General features: G+C 64.8%; 3 protein-coding genes across 5 annotated transcripts; 1 reads left to right on the top strand and 2 right to left on the bottom strand.

Annotated features, from left to right (window-relative positions):
* Positions 1-1877: 1877 nt before the first annotated feature.
* CDT1 (chromatin licensing and DNA replication factor 1) lies at positions 1878-6175 on the top strand. Its single transcript, XM_024124977.3, has 10 exons — positions 1878-2154; positions 2635-2766; positions 2846-2997; positions 3517-3714; positions 3813-3958; positions 4117-4217; positions 4626-4814; positions 5102-5242; positions 5317-5518; positions 5883-6175. The coding sequence occupies exons 1-10, from the start codon at positions 1924-1926 to the stop codon at positions 6044-6046; spliced, it is 1656 nt and encodes a 551-aa protein (XP_023980745.1). The 5' UTR covers positions 1878-1923; the 3' UTR covers positions 6047-6175.
* Positions 6176-6678: 503 nt separating this feature from the next.
* Positions 6679-9445, bottom strand: APRT (adenine phosphoribosyltransferase). 3 transcript variants are annotated; one of them, XM_028478037.2, is made up of 5 exons: positions 8951-9445; positions 8709-8815; positions 7535-7668; positions 7202-7280; positions 6679-6936 (listed from the first exon to the last, which is right to left on the bottom strand). In XM_028478037.2, exons 1-5 carry the CDS (start codon positions 9028-9030, stop codon positions 6710-6712), a joined length of 627 nt encoding a protein of 208 aa, XP_028333838.1. In that variant the 5' UTR covers positions 9031-9445; the 3' UTR covers positions 6679-6709. The 3 variants fall into 3 exon arrangements, 2 of the variants coding, with proteins under 2 accessions (XP_028333838.1, XP_023980746.1); XM_024124978.3 differs by having other exon boundaries at positions 6807-7070; positions 8951-9439; XR_003676576.2 differs by lacking the exon at positions 6679-6936 and adding an exon at positions 7039-7070 and having other exon boundaries at positions 7390-7668.
* Positions 9446-9772: 327 nt separating this feature from the next.
* On the bottom strand, positions 9773-18377 carry LOC114484069 (N-acetylgalactosamine-6-sulfatase). Its single transcript, XM_028478039.2, has 6 exons — positions 18150-18377; positions 17756-17892; positions 17074-17176; positions 13913-14034; positions 13271-13388; positions 9773-10853 (listed from the first exon to the last, which is right to left on the bottom strand). The coding sequence occupies exons 1-6, from the start codon at positions 18375-18377 to the stop codon at positions 10767-10769; spliced, it is 795 nt and encodes a 264-aa protein (XP_028333840.2). The 3' UTR covers positions 9773-10766.
* Between the last annotated feature and the right edge of the window lie 595 nt (positions 18378-18972).

The raw sequence follows: 18972 nt of genomic DNA, 5'->3' as shown, positions 1-18972 counted from the left end.
AAAAGTCTACAAATAACAAATGCTGGAGAGGGTGTGGAGAAAAGGGAACCCTCCTGCACTGTTGGTGGGAATGTAAATGAGTTGCAGTCACTATGGAAAACAGTATGGAGGTTCCTCATAAAACTAAAAATAGAGGTACCATACGATCCAGCAATCCCACTCCTGGGCCTATAACCAGACAGACTTTAATTCGAAAAGATATATGCACCCCTATGTTCACAGCAGCACTATTCGCAATAGGCAAGACATGGAAACAACCTAAATGTCCCTCAACATATGAACAGATAAAGAAGATGTGGTATACACAGACAGTGGACTATTAGCCATAAAAGAGTGAAATAATGCCATTTGCAGCAACATGGATGGACTCAGAGATTACATACTAAGTAAAGTAAGTCAGAAAGAGAAAGACAAATATATGATATCACTCACTGGCAGAATCTAAAAAAAAATGATACAAATGAATTTATCTACAAAACAGAAACAGACTCAGACACAGAGAACAAACTTGGGGCTGCTAAGGGGGAGTGGGAGCTGGAGAGGGTTGGACTGGGAGTTTGGAGTTAGCAGATTCAAACTATTATATATGGAATGGAGAAACAGCAAGGTCCTACTCTATGGCACAGGGAACTATATCCAATCTCCTGAGATAAACCATAATGGAAAAGAACATATAAAAAAAGAATATGTATGTGTATGTATAACTGAATCACTTTGCTGCACCACAAACGTTAACACAACACTGTAAACCAACTATACTTCAATAAAATAAATTTTAAAAAACACACTTTACTTGGTGGCTCAGAGTACACACACCAAAACAAAACTGTAACAAAATGTAGCCTTAAAAATGCTCGCCTCGGCCCACTAATAACTTGCTACTGGCTGCTAACAAAATATGGATCTAGTTGCTGTGCCCTTTATAACATGTGAGCAACGACGCTTCTCTACCAAACTGTCTCATCAGCCCCCAACTTTCCCACTCTCGTCATTCTGCAAGCACCACCCCACCTGATGTTTGTTCCTTTAAATTTTACTTTTGTAAAGGCACGATTCATGCTCCTTACAGAAAACTCGGAAAAGATGGCAAAGTAAAACTCCCGTCTCAGCCCTCACCCCCTCCCAAAGACAACCCTTGTGATTTAGTTTCCTCCCAGACCTGTGGTCAGACTTCAGAACCGGGCTGACTGCATTCTTCTGTGATGGGAATTCCACAGACATTGAGCCTGCCAGATAACCCAAGCTTCAGGCTTTAAGAACTTTCTTTCCAATTTGGCCATTTGAGAGCAACTTTCTCTTTCAAAATAACAGCTTGATTGAAACATAACCTTCACCCTTAAAGAAGTGTGCAATTCAGTGGTCTCGGTCCGTTCGCCTAACTGCCGAACACCTTCTTTCGAGGCGCATCCACCAGCCTCAGGGTCCTGGTCCGCACACTGGGCGCCAGGCCAGGCCCAGGACACGCCGAGACCCCCGCCCCCGCGGCCACGTGCGCAGCGCCCTCCTCGTCCGCGCAGCCGGGCGCCAGCTTCATTGCACCGTATTAGTTTAAATTTCAGGTGGAAGCAGCGTAGCGTTTTCCTCTTTGCCAGGACAGCACTGGCTCGTCGCCCACCCGGAACCGTGCCGCCCGGCGCAGGCCCACCCAGGACTCGGGAAACAGCACGCGGACCGGCAAACAACCCAGACCCTCGCTGCGGCGCATGCGCGGTAGGCGCAGCCCGAGAGGGCCAGCGCGCACGCGCCCGGGCCTCTCCATATTGCGCCAACCCCCTGTGGCCAAGGCGCCGATGGTTCCGCCCACGGCCGGGGCGGGGCCAGGGCGCGGCGCGAAAATCAGCGGGAAAAGAGGCTCCACTTCCGCCTGCGGTCCTGCAGTCGCGGTCCTGCAGCCCCGGCCTCGCCGGTCCTACCGCTCCCGCCATGGCACAGTGCCGCCTCACCGACTTCTTCGCGCGCCGCCGTCCTGGGCTCCGGGCCAAGCCTACGCGCACCAAGCCGGCCTGGCGCACCCCGAGTCCCGCCAAGCCCGCGTCCCGCGCCCCGGCCCCCGGCCCCGGCAGCAGCCGCAAGCGCGCCCGCTCGCCCGCCGAGCCCACGCGCGACGAGCCTGCGCCGCCCGCGCGCAGGAGGCTGCGACTGCCGGCCAACGCGGTGAGGGCGCGGAGGGGAGGAGGAAACTGAGGCCTGGGAGGGGCACAGACGGGAGGGAACCGGTGGAGCGGTGAGCCGGCCCGGGTGGGGCGGGGGCGGGGCTGCTGGAGAGACCTGCCCTGGAGGAGGGCACCGACCTGGGTCGAACCCAGGCCCCCCGCGGGAGGAGGGGCTAGGGCCGGCTCACGCGCACCTGGCAGGCGGGGTCCCGTAGCCTCGCGGGGCCTCCCTTCCATAGGACTTCCAGTGACAGGGGGGGTGCCTGATCTGATAGATGCTGGGGGAGGGCCAGAGCCCAGCGGACTGGTAAACGCCAGGTTCGTCTGCAAGACTGGGGGAGGGGTCAGGCCTGGGTGACTCTGGACCTGGCTGTGAGTGGGGCGTGTCCTAGTTAACCAAGGGGGCAGGAGAGCTGCTTTCTGCGAGATGGTGCACGCCAGAGTCTTGTGGTTGCATCACCTTTGGGGTCCTTCCCACCAGGTCTCTGGCCCTAGTTCCCCAGCTGCCGCTGGCTCCCCAGAGCAGTCTTCTCCCCAAAGCAAGAAGACAAAGAAGGGCGTCCTCTCAGCCAGTCAGCGACCTTGCCTGGCAGCCCAGGAGGACAAGGACAAGGTGAGGAGGCTGGACTGAGGGCAGGGGAGGTGCACTGGCCTGGGGTGACAGGCGGGCTGACAGCACTCTGTGTCCGTAGGTCCCTTCCAAAGTCACTCTCTCTGAGCTTAAGTCGTGCCTGCAGCGGGCACAGGATCTGGGGGCACGGGTCCAGGAGCTGAAGGCAAGTGCACAGAAGAATGCTGGGGAACCCAGCGCGCCGGAGGACGAGGGGCACCCAGCCGGGCTGTGGTGAGTCTAGGGAGGGCGGCTAGGCACCCAGGAAGGGGTGGCCTGGTGGGAGGCCTGGCGGGGCTGGGCTGTGGTGGTTCGGGGGGGGAGGAGGGCCACGTCCTCCAAGGAGTCAGCGCAGTGCAATTGTGTCGGCCTCCATCTGTGAGAGGGCCGGCTCCTGCGAATTTCAGACCACCGACAGCCAGCAGTTACCGGGACCTGCTGCCTGGCACCGTGTCTGTCCTTCCAGGTCACGTAGTTATCATATGCCTTTTACAGACAAGGAAGCCAGGGCTGGGGATGGTCTGGGACCGCCCTGGGTGACAGCTGGGTTTGAGGCCAGGCTTTTGTCTCTGTCCCTGGTAGTACTCGTGACTGGGAGACAGTGGGCGCGTAGGGGCTTTGTAAACGGGTGCGCAGTGTGCCCTGGGGGTGGACCCCCGGCTCTGGGGTCTTCCCCCACCACTTTGCCTGCCGTTGGCTGCTGGAGGGGGTGGGTCTGGTGCTTCTCTCATGGCCCCGCTCCCTCCCTGGCAGTGGTGAGCAGATGCCTGCCTACCAGCGCTTCCACGCCCTGGCCCAGCCGGGGCCCCCGGGCCTCGTGCTGCCCTACAAGTACCAGGTGCTGGCCGAGATGTTCCGCAGCATGGACACCATCGTGAGCCTGCTCTACAACCGCTCTGAGACTGTGACCTTCACCAAGGTCAAGCAGGGCGTCCAGGACATGATGCGCAAGTGAGCCGGGGGTCGGGGGGTCAGGGCCTCGTCCTGACCTTGGAGTCTGTGTGCCCTCCGACCCCGGCTCTCTGACCCCCCGCACCCTCGTCCCGTAGGCGCTTTGAGGAGCGCAACGTGGGCCAGATCAAAACCGTGTACCCTGGCTCCTACCACTTCCGCCAGGAGCGCTACATCCCCACCTTCAAGGATGGCATCAGGAGGTCTGATTACCAGCTCACCATCGAGCCGCTGCTGGACCAGCGTGAGTGTGTTGGGCCTCGGGGTTCTTGCCCGGGACGCTGCACGGTTTCAGCGTGGGTGTAAGGCCTCGGGCACTGGGCCTTGTCTGAGACCCGTGGGGGTGGGCTGGGTGACTGGGTAGGCGCAGCCCTGGGGCTCAGGCCTGGACTCTCCCCACAGAGGCTGGCAGTGCGGCCCCCCAGCTCACGGCATCGCACCTGCTGCAGCGGCGCCAGGTCTTCAGGCAGAAGCTGCTAGCCCGAGTCCAGGAGCATCACAGGGTGAGTGGGTGGCCCAGCTCAGGTCCTCATGTTGTCCCTGCTGTCGCGGCCCCATCTGCCGCCGCAGGAAATGGGCTCCTCCCGAGGCTGAATTCTAGAGTTCTCTTAACCACTCTCCATGGCTGTCTTCTACACATGGGCAGGCGCGGGGCTGGGCGGGGACCCTGCCCTGAGCAGACAAGCAGGGAGCCCGAGGCTGGTAGCCTCTGGCCCCGGGAAGCTCGGGGAGAGTCCAGTGGGTGCTGCTGCGTGCTCTGTGCTGTACCCTCAGCCCAGCTGAGCACCTGGGGCTCAGAGAAGTGAAGTAACTTGCCCAAGGTTGCCCAGCTGGGACAGGAACCCGGACAGCTCTGCACACCCACAGGCAGATGTGCCCAGGGTCACCTGGTGCACCCCCTTCTCACACAGGCCTTCCTGGCCTCCCTGAACCCCCCCATGGAGGTGCCTGAGGACCAGCTGACACGCTGGCACCCCCGCTTCAACGTGGACGAAGTGCCTGACGTCGAGCCGGCCGAGCTGCCCCAGCCGCCCACTGTGGAGAAGCTGGCCTCCGCCCAGGAGGTGCTGGCCCGTGCCCGCAGCCTGATGTCACCCAGGGTAAGGCTGGTGCGGGGCGGCCTGACCCCCATGTTGGTGCCTGACAGGCTCCACCCTTGGCCGTGGGCCTCAGGGTAGCCGGACCTGCCCTCCCCACAGGCAGAGCAACGCCCACCAGCAGGCTCTGCCCTGGGGCGGTGAGCAAGGCCCTTGATGTGCTTGGTGACCTGGGCTGGACAAAGGACTCGCGGGGGGGGGGGGCCCACACAGACGGGGTGAGAGGCGCCTCCCCTGTGGCTGAACCGGGGGGAGGCGTCTCCCGACCTCTCCCCTCTGACCTGCTCCAGATGGAGAAGGCTCTGAGTGACCTGGCCCAGCGCACGGCCCAGCCTAGCAGCCCCCCGTCCGCCAGCCCGGCACTGCCGGCCACCCCGCCGGCCACGCCGCCTGCCGCTCTGAAGGGGGTGTCCCAGGCCCTGCTGGAGCGGGTGAGTGTTTGGCGTCCCCGCGGGTGGTGGTGAGGGGTGAGACCGACGTCCCCTGACCGTCCCGCCCACTGCAGATCCGGGCCAAGGAGGCGCAGAAGCAGCTCGCGCAGATGACGCGGCGCCCGGAGCGCGAGCAGCGGCTGCAGCGGCTTGAGCGGCTGCCCGAGCTGGCCCGCGTGCTGCGCGGCGTCTTCGTGTCGGAGCGCAAGCCAGCGCTCACCATGGCGGTGGCCTGCGCCAAGATGGCGGGCAGCTACCGCGCGGCCATGAGCCCCGGTACGTGCGGGGCCCTCCCCAGGTCCCAGGTGAGGGCGGGCACCGTACCCCAGGCTCACCTCCTGAGGCTGTCTGGGCCCCTCGGCTCCTGCAGCCCTGAGGGGCTGTTCCCACTCTCAACCCAACCCAGCCTTGTTTCCCCTGTGGTCCCTCCATCAGCCCCCAGGCCCCAGAGGACTTGCCTGTTGCCTCCAAGGTCTCTGGTCCCTCAGCTGCTGGGCGCCTCCCATTGTGGGGTTTCCACAGGAGGGTCAGCTCCTTGGCAAGGCTGTGTGGTCACGACTGGAGTCCTTCCCAGTCTTGACCCGGGAGGCCTCATAGGGCCCCGACACCCAGCCTCACATGCCCCCCCCCCCCACCGCAGGGGAGATGGAGAAGCACGTGCAGCTCCTGTCTGAGCTGCTGCCCAACTGGCTCAGCCTCCACCGCATCCGCACCGACACCTACGTCAAGCTGGACAAGGCCGCCGACCTGGCAGGTGTCGTGGCACAGCTGGCCCGCCTCTCCCGTGCCGAAGAGGCGCTGTGAGCCTGGCGGACAGGTGCCGACACTGCTGGGCTGCCGGGCCTGTGTCTCACTTCCACCAGGAACACAACGCACTTTGCTTTCCCCGTCCCGAGTCCCCGTGAGGGTCAGGCCTCTGGCTGCTGGGCTCGAGGGCTTCGGGCCAGTGTGGCGGAGGGCCCCCTCGTACACAGGGTGCAGAAGAGTGGGGGGGGGGGGGCGCGGGGAGGGTAGTGTGGCTGGCAGAGAACCCTCCCGGGTGTCCACGTGGGATCCTGAGGTGGTCCTGGAGTATCTGGGTGGGCTGGGTGTCACACGGGGCCCTCGTAAGAGGGAGGCAGGCAGATGCTGAATCTGAGAGAGATTGCAAGATGCCAGCAGGAGCCGAGAGCCAAGGAACAGGTTCTCCCTAGAGCCCACAGAAGGAACCAGCCCTGCCTGCCCACACCGATTTTTTGGACTTGGCCTCCAGAACTGTAAGATAAAGTTGTTTGAAGTTCACACGCATGCGTGATGAGTTACAGCAGCAGGGGAAGCCAGGGTGGGCTGCCCCTCTGTGTGCAGACGGCGGCTCACAGGGCTCGAGAACCACCAAATGCTAATGTCAGAAAGGCCCCTGCACCTTCCCACACTGACCCTGGGGAGGAGACTCCGCTCTAGAAAGTCGTTTATTCTCTCATTCCACTGTCAACGAGCCTGCAGCTCCAGGCCTTGGGGTTTGCAGAAGCCCCAGCAGGCCCCCCAGGCAGCAGCCCCGCTCAGGAGAAAATCACTCAGCCACAGACGCAGAAGTACCCACCCCACCCCCACCCGGGCTTCTGGTCCCCCTGGTGGCCAGCGGGGGTCGCTGCAGCCGCTCAGGCTGATCCTCTTCTCTTCCAGTTGGTGCGGGGGTGGGGCCGGGGTCACTCGTACTGCAGGAGAGAGAAGAAGGGCACAGCCCCCAACTTCTCCCTGCCCTTCAGAGAGGTCAGCTCCACCAGGCTCACGCACTCCAGCACCTGCGCCTGCAGCTGCCCCAGCAGCTCACAGGCTGCACGCATGGTTCCTGGGGAGGCGGGGAGGGAGGGGTGGTGTGGAGACGGGCCCTGGGAAGCTGGAGCGCCCAGACCCGTTCTCCACCCCCACCGGACGGTGACGCCAGGCCCGCTCCGCTGGGGGTGGGGGGGGAATCCTCACCGCCAGTGGCAAGCAGATCATCCACAACCACCACCTTCTGCCCTGGCTCCAGGGCGTCTCTCTGGATCTCCAGCTCAGCCTGCAGATGAAAGCGGGCATGTGATCTACGAGCTTCCCCAAAATGGCCTTAGTGTGCAGACCTGGGGAACTGACAAGGGGCCACGCCCTGGGCCCCAGTTCCAACCCACCCTGTCTCCTGGCTCTGTCAGCCTGGCCCAGCTTCTCAGTCTGAGTTCCCATGTCCACTCCAACCAACCACGGCAGCTCCACTGGAGTCCACGACTCTCCTTTCGGGAATGGAGGCTCCACAGAGGCAGCCCCCAGCCTTCTCACCTTCCCGTATTCCAGTGCGTATGAGGCACACACAGTGGGGCCTGGCAGCTTCCCTCGCTTCCGGATGAGGATGCAGCCCAAGCCCAGCTCCTGGGCCAGGGAGGGACCAAACAGGAAGCCACGGGAGTCTAGGCCTGTCGGTGAGACCTGGGGTGTTGGGGGGCAGCCGCGGGGTACAGCAGCATTGGGGTCCCCATGGGTCACGGCTGAACAGTGACAAGTAGCCATCACAACACAGGACACACAGCCTTGTTGCCTCCAAGTGAAAGACCAATGACATCCATCCACTTTGGGAATGTTGACAGATCACCTACCACACAGGGACTGCTAGGTGCTAGAGAGGTCACAGGGCAGTGTAAATAGCTGTGTGGCCCCGGTAAGTCACCTGACCTCTCTCCAAAGCTCAGCTGCTCACCAGTGGCTGGTGGTACCTGAAACGTCCTTAGCAGACGGTTCAGCGTCTGCCCCAGGAGCTTCTAGTCCAGGAGGAGAGGCAGTGACTGCGCCGGCCACCTACGGGGGTGGACTGAGCTGTGATGGGGGAACTCAAGGGCCTCTTCCCCACGTAGGAGTGTGGTTAGGGAGGGAGCGCTTCTGAAGGGAAGAAGCCTCTGCAGGACTCAACCAATTGGAGCCCTCCAGCCTCCAGGGCAGTGCTGTGGCCCCTCAGGGTATCCAAGAACCAGGGAGGATCAGGGGTGGGGCTCTCAAAGAGAAACAGGACCTGCCAGGATCTTCCACGATCTCCTGGGTTATCCTAAAACCCACCACTGGGTACAGGACCTGGCACACGGCAGGCGCTCAATACCCGCCGGTAAAACAAGAAAGCATGCTTGGCCCAGTGGATTCTGGTCAGACAACCCCTGGGGAAATTCAGCTCTGGGGCCCCACCTGTCGTGCCTGCCCTCAGCCCCGCCGCCGGCACCCACCCAGCAGAGGCGCTCCCCGGCCGCTGGAGGGGCCTGTCGCCCCTCTCACGGCTGCAAAGTCGGGATGGGGCAGCGGGTCTGTTCATACAACCCAAGCACCGCTGGGGCGTCCGGCGAGTCCCCTAAAAGACCCCCAAAGCCACCCTGCCCAGGGTAAAGGACTCCCGACACTGCGCCCTCATAGCAGACGCGAGCAGCACCAGGGAGAGTCCGGGGACCCGGCGGACCCCTGACGCTCCACTTGCCCGCGATGTAGTCGATCCTGCCGCCGTGGACCTTTTTCAGGTGATTAGCCAGGAGGCTGATGGAGGCGCGGAAGGAGTCGGGGTCCTTCAGGACGGGTGAGATGTCCCTGGCACGCAAGGACAGGCCTGGTGACTCTCGGGCCCACGCAGAGCCCCCCGCGCCCCGACATCCCGGGCCGCGCGGCCCGGTCCGTCCCTCCGTTCCTCCGCCCGCGCGCCCCACGTGGCCCAGCTGCCCGTACCTGAACAGCACGCCGGGGACGGGGAAGTCGGGGAAGCTGCGGATGCGCTGCGCCACCAGCCGCAGCTCGGAATCCGCCATCGCAGCGTCCGCGCGTCTCGAGGGCACGAGGAGCGGGCTAATAGGCTCCGCGCCTGCGCGGGGTGGGGGAGGAGCCCCCAGGGGGCGGAGCCCCCAGGGGGCGGGGCCGGGAGCCCAAGGCGGCTCCGAGCCAGCGTGGAATGAGGGGGCGGGTCTGGGTTCGGGTGGGCGGGGCCCACCATCTCCCGTAGGAGGTACCGTAGCTCATCGAATCTTGAGTGCGGTCGGTCCTAAGACACGTGCTTATTTCTTGTGCCCTGAACACTGGCGTCCCCGCCTCAAGGACGTTCGCGCGGGGCCCAGGTGCGAGCCAGGGTTGATGGAGTGCGGCGTCTACGCAGCCTCGGCCGGACTTTCGGGAAAATCCTCGCCCGGTTCGGCCGAGCCGAGAGCTCCCGCAGGTCTTCGGCGCAGCTGTGGCCGGGACCCCAGGCCTCGGGCGGCGCGCGCTGCCTCGCCCGCTCTTCTTCCCTCCCCGGCGGGTCTCGGCTGAGCTCCTGCAGCGCGGTGCGAGGGGGCTGGCGCGCGCACGGGGCGCACGGCGCACACACACGGCCTGGCCCTATCCCCAGGAGCGCGCCGGTGCCTGAGGACCGGAGCAAGGAGGGATTCCGAGCAGGAGTGCGGTGCAGAGGCCCGGAAGGGAGCAGTTCAGAGGACCAATGGCCGGGGGCGGGGCGAGCCAGAGGCGGAAGCCCAGGCGTTTGGTGCCTGGCTCCCCCGGGGCCTGCAGGGGGAGGGCAGCGGAGGAGGGAGTGATGGAATGCTTGGCTTGGCCCACTCTAGCCCCCACCGTGGTACCCAGGGGTGACAACTTCCCCCAAATAGAATTTCATTTAAAAACAAAAGGCTAAAATGCCCGTTACTTTATTCTAAACCTGTTCTCGTCATAATTTCCCAAGTCTTACAACAGTACAGAGGTGGTGTGACAGTCTGCAGAGTGGAAACTCCACACAATGAAGACGGCCCACGGGCCTTAAGGGGCACTCCCTGGAGGCCGTTCACAGTCCTGCTCAGGCTCTCCTGACTTTGGTGGTCAATGGGCTCATCCTTAAGCTTTGCCACCTTGGGCTCGAGGACGGGAGGGCGGGCGGGGCACCTCTGAAGCACAGGCAGGCCCCACAGTGTGCTGGGGTCGGGAGTCCTGATCTCCAAGGAAGCTGGTGGCTTCAGCTGTCCGCACTAGACTGGGGAGGCCTTGGCTGTCGAGGCTCCGGGACAGGGAGGCCCTTGGCCTCCTCCCCCTTCGTGTTCACACACACCCCCCCGACCATGGGGGGGAAGTACGCGGGGGAGGGGCGCTGGGGTATCCCCTGTGCACGGCGCCAAGGGGCAACACAGGATTGGCACGGCCGCCCTCGACACCAGGGCTGAAGTCCTGAGGGGACTGCAGGGGCAGCTATGGCGAGTCAGGCCTCTGGGTCCTGGGGCAGAGCTCAAGCCCTGGAAGAGGCAGCAGGGAGGTAGCTGGAGCGGAGTGGGAGGACATGAGGCGGGCAGCCTCCGGTTCAGGGGCCGATGTGAGCCTGCGGCTGTACGGTCAGGCAGGCCCGGTGGGCTGGGAACTGACTCCAGGGCCGGGTTGCAGCAGGCGTAGTCTTGCAGGTCCTGCTGCTGGCTACAGGTGACGTCCGTCTGGCAGCAGTCAGGGCGGAGGGAGTCGGGGCTCTTCCAGCACAGGAGCCCTGAGGCCAGAGCCTTCCTACGCCCAGGCCTGTCCTGAGCCCAAGCCGGTGCTAGTGGGGCCAGGAGCACTTCTCTGGGACAGACTCCGGGGGCCTCAGGCACTTCCCTAACTTCTCGCAGCCCGGGGGTGCCCAGTTCTGGGTAATGAAAATTCAGAAAGGGGACATGCAGTTATTCCAAGCCCTTGTGGACTCAGCACTTTCCAGACTCCTGCCCTGCCCAGGCCTGTGACCTGCCCCACCCCAATGGGTGGCTGCAGTGTGGAATCACCTGTCTCCACCTGGCTCCGAGGCAACTCGATGCCTGAGGCCGGCACAGGAGACACTGCCCCACAGCAGCCTGGTATTAACAGGGCCTGCCTGTCACTGAAGGGGACAGTCCGCTAACTGCCCACAACCTTGGCCTCCCGATGAGCTCTATAGGTGGCGGCCTTGGTGCCCCAGGGAAAGCTGGCCTGCTTCAGCACAGGCTCTCCCGGCTGCACCTTCATGGGCAGACTTGCTTTGTGTGGCCATGATTTCCTGGCAACAGAACAGGACACTCGGATTTCCCTGGTGGTGCAGGTGTTGGGAATCCGCCTGCCAGTGCAGGGGACACGGGTTCGAGCCCTGGTCCGGGAAGATCCCACATGCCGCGGAGCAACTGAGCCCGTGCGCCACAACCACTGAAGCCCGCGTGCCTAGAGCCAGTGCTCCGCAACAAGAGAAGCCACCGCGATGAGAAGCCCGCGCACCGCAACGAAGAGTGGCCCCTGCTCGCCACAACTAGAGAAAGCCCGCGCGCAGCAACCAAGACCCAACGCAGCCAATAAATAAGTAAGTAAGTAAGTAAATAAATAAATGTTCCTTTAAAAAAAACAGGACACTCATGCCCGAGAGGGAGCCCCTGTGGCTCTGTCGTGTCCCCTCACCCAGGAGGTGTACCCATCCCCCTAATCACCCTGTGGGGGGCACTCCCCCTACTACCGCCCCTGCCAGGGCCCGAGTCTGAATCAGAACATCAGCGCCAGTGCGAACCGCAGGTAAAGCCCTCCCCTACCCTGAATGGCATCAGGTGGCCCTCTGATTGCACAGGCCGCCTGGCAGGGCCAGGTTTAGATAAGGAAGCAGTTCCCAACCTCTGAGGCAGAGCAGAGAAAGGGGCCAGGTGCATGCAGAAAGCAGATTCTGGACCCAACCCGTGAGCCTGCGGGGGTCAGGGAGGGCGTCTGATAAAGCTCTAGGGAGGTGGGCTGCCCGGGCTGCTCTTGTCCCAAGAGCAGAGGTCACTACGCAGAGTCCTCACCCGCTGGCCTGGACGAGCGGGGCCCAGGCAGAGCGCGGGGACCGGGGAGGGCTTTGCACGCTCGTGTGTGTGCGCGCGCACACACACGCCCGCACGCCTCCACACACTGTTAAGTCCATGCACCTCTCTGGTGGCAGTGCTCGCTTCAGAGTCTGAGGCCACCCCACGCTGTTCCGGGGTCCTCAGCTCACTTGGGGCGGGGGCCCCTGCTTTCTGCTGTTCCGGGGTCGGCCGAGCCGCGGCAATTCCCGCCGCGCCCAGGAGGTGGCGGCAGCACCCCGGTCAAGTCAGTCCCTCCCCATCTCCCCGACTGTCAATAAGACGGTCCGTGAGCCACCAGGCAATGGCTGCTACCTGGAGACTCGACCCACAGGGCAGGCGTGACAGGAGATGGCGTGCTGGGGTGCGGACAGCACCGTGTCACGGAGGACAAGACGGGTTTGCGGGGGGCACCAGGGGCTCCTCCCTAGGCGGGGGTCTCTCAGGCTCCTGGGACCCGAGGGACCCCGGTGGTCCCGAGCCAGGGGGGCCCTCCTGCTCCACTGCCGAGTCCAGAGGCTGGAGTGCCTGCCAAGGGAAGGGGGAGGCCCTGCCGGCCCCCGGCCCAGATGCCTTCCCCTGTGAGCCGCACATGTGGACAACAGCGACCAGGCTGCCCCACCGGCGCTGGCCAACGAGCCCCAGCCACCCCGAGGCCACCGGCCCTCCGACACTCCTCAGCCCTAGGGAACGCTGCCAACCTCCGTGCTGCGGTGTCACCACGCGCACCCGTCACACCCACCCGGCAACGCTCACCGTCACCTCCCGGCCCGGCCGCGCCCGGCCGTCCTCACGACCGCCAGGCGGGTCTGAGGAACGCGGCGTGCGGGCCAGGGGCAGCCACGGGCTGGAAGCCAGGCTAAGTTACTGGCTTTACTCTCTGCGGGTTTTGGGGTGCTGCCGGAGCCTCTGCCGCGGGGACGGGAGGCCGCCCATCTCTGTGGAGCAGGGAGCCACACAGACACCCCAGTAATGGGACGGACTTGGGGGTGAGCCCCCATGGAGTTGGAGGAGGCGTGCTCGGAGGTGGCCCATGGGCTTGCTGCACCCCAGGCCACCTGCCCGGCCTTGGCTCGTCCTGCACCTGCAGAGGTGCCAAGCGACCCCCTGCCCCTCCTGTGAGGTCGAAGACAGAGAAGCAGGAGGGAAGTGGGGCTCGTGCCTGCAGCAGCCCGGTCAGCCCTCGCATGGCCCCGGGATGCCCCCCACAGCCCACGTACGAACCACTCACCATGACCGCCCGGTCGCACACGTTGAGCTGGGGCTGTCCGGGGACCAAGGCCTCCTGGTGCTGCCGGACAACCGGGGTGATCCGGCGAAGTGCGTCCAGGTACTCGGTGCTGGCAATGCTGCAGGCGAGGGGCACCAGGTCACCGAGGTGGAGGGAGGGACACAGCGAGCGGGGCAGCCCGCCCAGGGGGGCCAGGGCTGGGGGGGAGACTGAGGACGAAGCCCGCCCCGCCCCCCCGTCACCATCCAGCAGCCTCCTGGGAAGAGCGGCTGCGGCCCCCACCTCGTCCCACCCGCCCTCCCTGAGAGGCGCGCACCGCGGGGACCACCCAGCAAGTGAGGCTCAGGCAGAGCCACGCGGTGCCCAGGGCGGCGGCTGTGCCCCTTCAGCCAGCTGCTGCTCAGCGGGAGCCCCCGGGCCCCGGCCGGCGTCGCAGGCGCCCGGAGCCGCGCAGCCCGGGCAGCGCCCCACCTCTCCTCTCAGGCTCCCTTCTCACCCTCCGGCCCCGGTTCGTTTCTCTCAGAGCGGCCGGTCCTGCCCCAAACGCCCTGAGACCGCGTGGCTCCCGGGCCCTCGGCGCCCTGCTCGGTCGGCTGCACTCGGCCCACGAGGGGGCCTGGGGCCCCGTAACCCCCGGCTCACCTGAGCGGGTACCTCTCCCCGGGGTCTCGTCCCAGGTGGAAGACCAGCGGCAGCTTAGTGTGCTCCTCCTGCGAGTGGGTGGTGACCCCCGACACGTTCTGCCCGGGGCAGAAATCCACGCCCTGAAACGACAGGCCGCGAGCGAGCGCAGGTGGCGCGAGCACAGCAGGACCGCGGACGCCGCGCTGCGGATGCAGCCTCTTGCCGCCCAGCCCCGGGCTGCGTGCCACCTGCCCTGCGTGCACCGTCCCCTAGGGCTTCAGTGCTTTCTTGGGGGAGGGGGTGGTGAATCTCTAAAATATTTCAGTCCACCTTCCACCTAATTTCTAGAGCCAAGCTTTTCACGTCCACCCGATCTGCCTCGTAGCAGATGAGGTGCGCAGCGGTTGGCATTCCTCCACGACTCCTTGGCCAGCTGAGGAGGGACCGCAGGCCTGAGAGCCAGAGGAGACACAGGGGACCCGGTCGCACCGCCCCCACCCTTAACAGGAGATGAAGCATCTTCACCGAGGCTCAGGTGTGCAGCCCTGCTCCGCGCCCTCCAGGCGGCCTCTGCCCTCGGGGTTCAGCCTTTGACGCGCGTATGAGGTGGGGTTCCCATGCCAGCGTGTCCCCCAGGCTTGAAGGCTGCCCCTCGGGGCTCCCTGACTTGGTCTAGGGAGAGGCCTGCTGCCATCTGGGCAGAGTCGGGCGAGGCCAAGGGTTGCCACCCCAGAAGCACTGGGGACCTCAGGGCCCCATAAGCAGCTGGGCACTGGTCTCCAGGCAACGTGGGACACCGTTGACAGGGTCTGGAGCGGGGCCGTGGTGGGGCACGTTAACCCTAAAACGGGGCTGGGGACAGAGACGTGCCTCCTGCTTCTCCTGCAGGCACCACGGTCTGACGGCAGCCCTCCCAACACCCGCCTGTCTGTGCTGGACAGCCAGGCGGTGGAGCAGCGAATATTCTGCTTTTCAGTAAAGCAGGGAGGTGAGCGAGATAAATTCCAGTTGTCTGCCCTGAGCTGTAGACCCCTGAGTCAGCGACTGCAATCTAAGCTGTCGAGGGCGGCCGAGAACGGATGCCCAGGTGGGTCCCAAGTGAGTGACCTCTGACCTTCTGGAAGCAGACCAGCTGGAGAACGAAAGTGGATTTAACGGTGCGAGAAACAACCACGTTTAGCATGAAAAAGCTGAGCAGTTAATGGAGAAGAATCCAAGTCTAGACTGAAAACACATTATAATTTGGATGCAAATCAAATAAGCTATGTAATTATTAAGATCCCGCTAATTAGTACAGGAGTTTTCTCTCACAGCCACTCGAGGGAGGGAGGACTCACCCCAGGGGCACCGCAGCTGAGCCCCAGGCAGCCCAGCCAGGCAGAGGGGGCGCGGGGAGCCCTGCCCCAGCACAGCTCTGGCTTTGGGAGCACAGGAAGGAGGGGGAGGCGAGCCGTGCCCTTGAGCCCACGCTCGTGGATTTCGCCCAGAAATGCAGAAGGTCCCGTGGACACACGGGCCCTCCCTCCTGCCTCGGCCCCCGGGCCTCAGACACGTCACGAGGGGAGGTCACGGGCTTGTTGGTGACGGTGGCACCAGGCCTGGCACAGGGAGGACGCTCCCTCCTTCCCCTCTGGTACCTGATCAGGATGCGGGCAGGTGGGCCCACAGGCATGGGGGGTGGGGGGGGTCGAGGGGGGTGGGAGATGCCCCAGACAAGGGTACAGTGGGAAGTTAACAAGGTCCCCTCGGGCGAACCCTGCACCTGGGGACCCCAGACCTGTGTCCTCAGCTAAGCCACGCCCCCAGCCTGCGGACAAGGCTGCCCCTCATGTGTTGATCGCCTGGAAGGGATGCAAGAGGCGGATCCAAGTCTCCGTGGAGCTCAGGGAGCTGTCGATGGCCACAAGCCCGCTGTCATAGTTTCTGGGGCCCCTCCCGACTGCACACACCCCCCTCAGCCTTACTGGTCCCTGCAGGGAGAAGGGCCATCAAAGCAGCGTGTGGGTGCCCCCCCCCACCGCCAGCATCTGAATGGAACTGCAACCGTGCAAACCCACCGCAGGAGGGACCCCCCAGTTCCTGCACGCCTGTGCGCCTTGGAGAAGAGACGGGAGTTTTGCAGGTTTTGTCTCACAACAGGACAGCGGCCGTGCAGACCAAACCAAGCAGAAGCCCCACAAAGAACCCGCGGAAAACGGAAGCAGCAAGGCCCGCTGAGCCCTGCGCACTGGTGTCACCCAGCCACGCCAAGGGGGCCTCTCCTGACACTCTCCGACCCCACCGTGAAGGTGCTCGAGTCAGGACGGGCCGTGCAGGTGGCTGCTCGCTGCCTGCAGACACTGTGGGCTAGAAAAGGCTCCCCAGCCCCTGTGGGCTCTGGCCTGCGTGAAGGCTGGGCTGACCAGACCTGCCCTCAAGAGGCCCAACAGCCCACAGTGGGTGAGCGGTGGCTTCCAGAACGCCAGCGCACCCGTGCAGCTGGACGCAACAGGGACCCTACAGGGTAGGGAGGGGCCTGGGGACGGACAAGGGAGGCCACACGCTGTCCCCAAGGGTCGCCACACCGCCTGCCTCAGGGCTCTCTCAGGAGGGCGCTCCTAGGCCTCTCGGCCCCTTAGCATCTTCAGGGGCGAGCCAGCCGCGGCCCTGCCCGTTGGGGTGCTGGGTGCTCAGGACAGCTCAGCCCAGGGCAGTGACGGGACCTGGGGAAGCACAGGCTTGGCTAGGGGAGGGCGAGCGGGGGGCGGGGGGCGGGCCAGGCACGCGGAGAGGAGGTGGTGGGCGGCCACGAGCTGCGAGGGCCGAGTGGGGCTCCGGGCCTGGCAGGGGCACTTCACCGTCAGGACCGGGGGCGGACACGGGGAGCAAACATCGCGACAGCCTCTCGGGGGGCCGCAGAGCACCTGGCCGGGCCAGTGGGTGGACGGGAGGGGAGGATGGGGAGGTGCCGGGTCCGCCTGGACCCCTGAAGCGTCTGACCCGGGCTTGGGGCTGCGCTGCCCTGAGCCCTCCTCTCCTGAGCCTGGGAGGCCCGGGCCGGGGGGGGGGTGCTGTCCTTGCGGCTACACCTCGTCACCCCCGGGTCCCTGACAGCAGGTCAGCGTGTGAGCCGGGGGCACAGAGGCCTCCCAAGGTGGGGCGTGAGGGACGAGGCGTCCACGGAGCCGGGAACCCCTCACCTGTCTGAACTCCTCCCAGGAATTGGTCCAGGTCCAGAAGTGGGCCTTGTACTGGCCCAGGGTGACCGCCATCAGCGTGTTGCCACGGTAATAGAATATTGGCCTGTCAGGGGGACAGGCAGCGTCAACTGAAAGGGTCCCCGGGCTGTGGAGGAGCCCCCACGGCCGTCCCTCATCCTCGGTGCTGGGGAGGCTGGCGGCGGAGGAAGGGGGTAGCACCGGGGCAGGGCAGGCGGGCCTGTGGGGACGAGCGTGGCGCTGGCCCCCCCGCCACCCCCGCCGGGGGAAGCAAGCTCTCATGCCAGGTCTCAAGGCAGAAAAGAGCGAGCCGCCCACTCCTGGCCGTAAGCCTGCTCTGGCTACGCTACGCACACTTCAGGATCCGCGCCCCTTCACGGCAGCCCGGGAAACTCATTTTGTTGGAGCGAAACACTAGCAGGTCTTGAGCTGGAGAAACTGCCTCTGGGCAGGGCCCCGGCGTGGAGCTGGGTGTAGGCTGGGGCCGGGCAGAGGGTGAGGGACCCCGCAGGGAGGAACGAGGCCCCTCCGCCCCACCAAGCGCTTCCTGCCAAGGCCCCCGGTCTCACCTCCCCCTGGGCGAGGACACGTGCTTTGTCAGCCAGCTCGGCTGCGGCGCCGGGTGCGGGGCGCCAGGCGGGGCGAGTGCCCGGCGCACACCTACCTGTCTGTCAGGCGGCCCTGGAGCATGGTGGGGAGGAGGTCCAGGCCGTCGATGGCCCTGTCCCTGGGTGGCTCCAGGCCTGCGAGGGACAGGCTGGTGGTGAAGAGGTCCATGATGCTGCCCGGCTGGCGGCTCACCTGCGATGGACACGGCCCACGCGCACTGAGGACGCCCGCCCTGCCCCGCCCAGATGGCGGCCAGGGGCCAGGTCCCCAGGCGCGCTCGTGGATGCGCACGCGGTCCCATCCCGCGGCACGTCCACACACGCGGAGCAGACGCTCTCCCTGCCCGGTGACACGTGCGCGTGGCAGACGCGCGCAGGCGCAGGCCAGAGGGGCCCAAGGCTCCCGCCCCGGATGGCCGCAGGTCTGGCACGAGGCCGGCTCTCGCTCACCTGGCCGGCAGGGATGTGCCCGGGCCACCAGGCGATCGCAGGCTCCCTCATTCCACCTTCAAACGTGGTCTGCTTTCCGCACAGAAAGGGCCCGTTGCTGCCGCCTGGGGACAGTCGCCCATCAGACCACGTGCCCGAGTCCCCAGGGCCGCACACACCCTGCCGGGCACTCGCCCTCGGGACACGTCTGTCCACCTGGCTCCCCGCCTGGCACTTTGGAGGTGACATGGCTGAGGCACTGAGGCCGTCGTGGAGACAAAGGACCAGCCCTGGGGTTCAGGCCTCAAGTTCAAGGTCAGAACACCTGGAGATGGCCCTGACCTAGAGCTGTGGTCGTAAGGTCACGCCCCCATAGACCGCGCCCGCGCGCGCACACAGCACGTGGACGTGTTAGTGAAAGACGTGAAAACGTTAAGACACAGTCCCGACCCCGGGCCTGGCAGGCGCCAGGTTCCCTAAACGTCACTGTGCACAAGCAGCTCCTGTGTGCCTGGGGTTTGGGGGTGCAGATCCCGTGTTTCGGACACGCCCTGCTCTGAGCAGGTGGTCCCTGAACCCGGCTGTGGCCGGCGCCGAGGGCAGACAGCCCAGTCCTGGCTAATCGCACATCCCCGGCTCGCTGCCATGACGGAGGGAGGGTCCCACAACCTCAGGACCCCCGAGGACGGGGAGATGGACACAACGGCACAGCGTCTGCCAGCAGCGACCCTGTGGTTTGCCCACAGCGTCCCCGCACTGCAGCCCGAAGCCCACCTCGCCGGTCAGCCCAGGGCCAGCAAGGGTCACAGGCCAGAGGTCAGTGAGGGCCTACTTCTTCCCTGTT

This window comes from Physeter macrocephalus, chromosome 17 (assembly GCF_002837175.3).
Source record: "Physeter macrocephalus isolate SW-GA chromosome 17, ASM283717v5, whole genome shotgun sequence".
Classification (NCBI taxonomy): domain Eukaryota; kingdom Metazoa; phylum Chordata; class Mammalia; order Artiodactyla; family Physeteridae; genus Physeter; species Physeter macrocephalus.
Note: the sequence above shows the minus strand (reverse complement) of the source record. Positions and strands in the feature narration are given on the sequence as shown.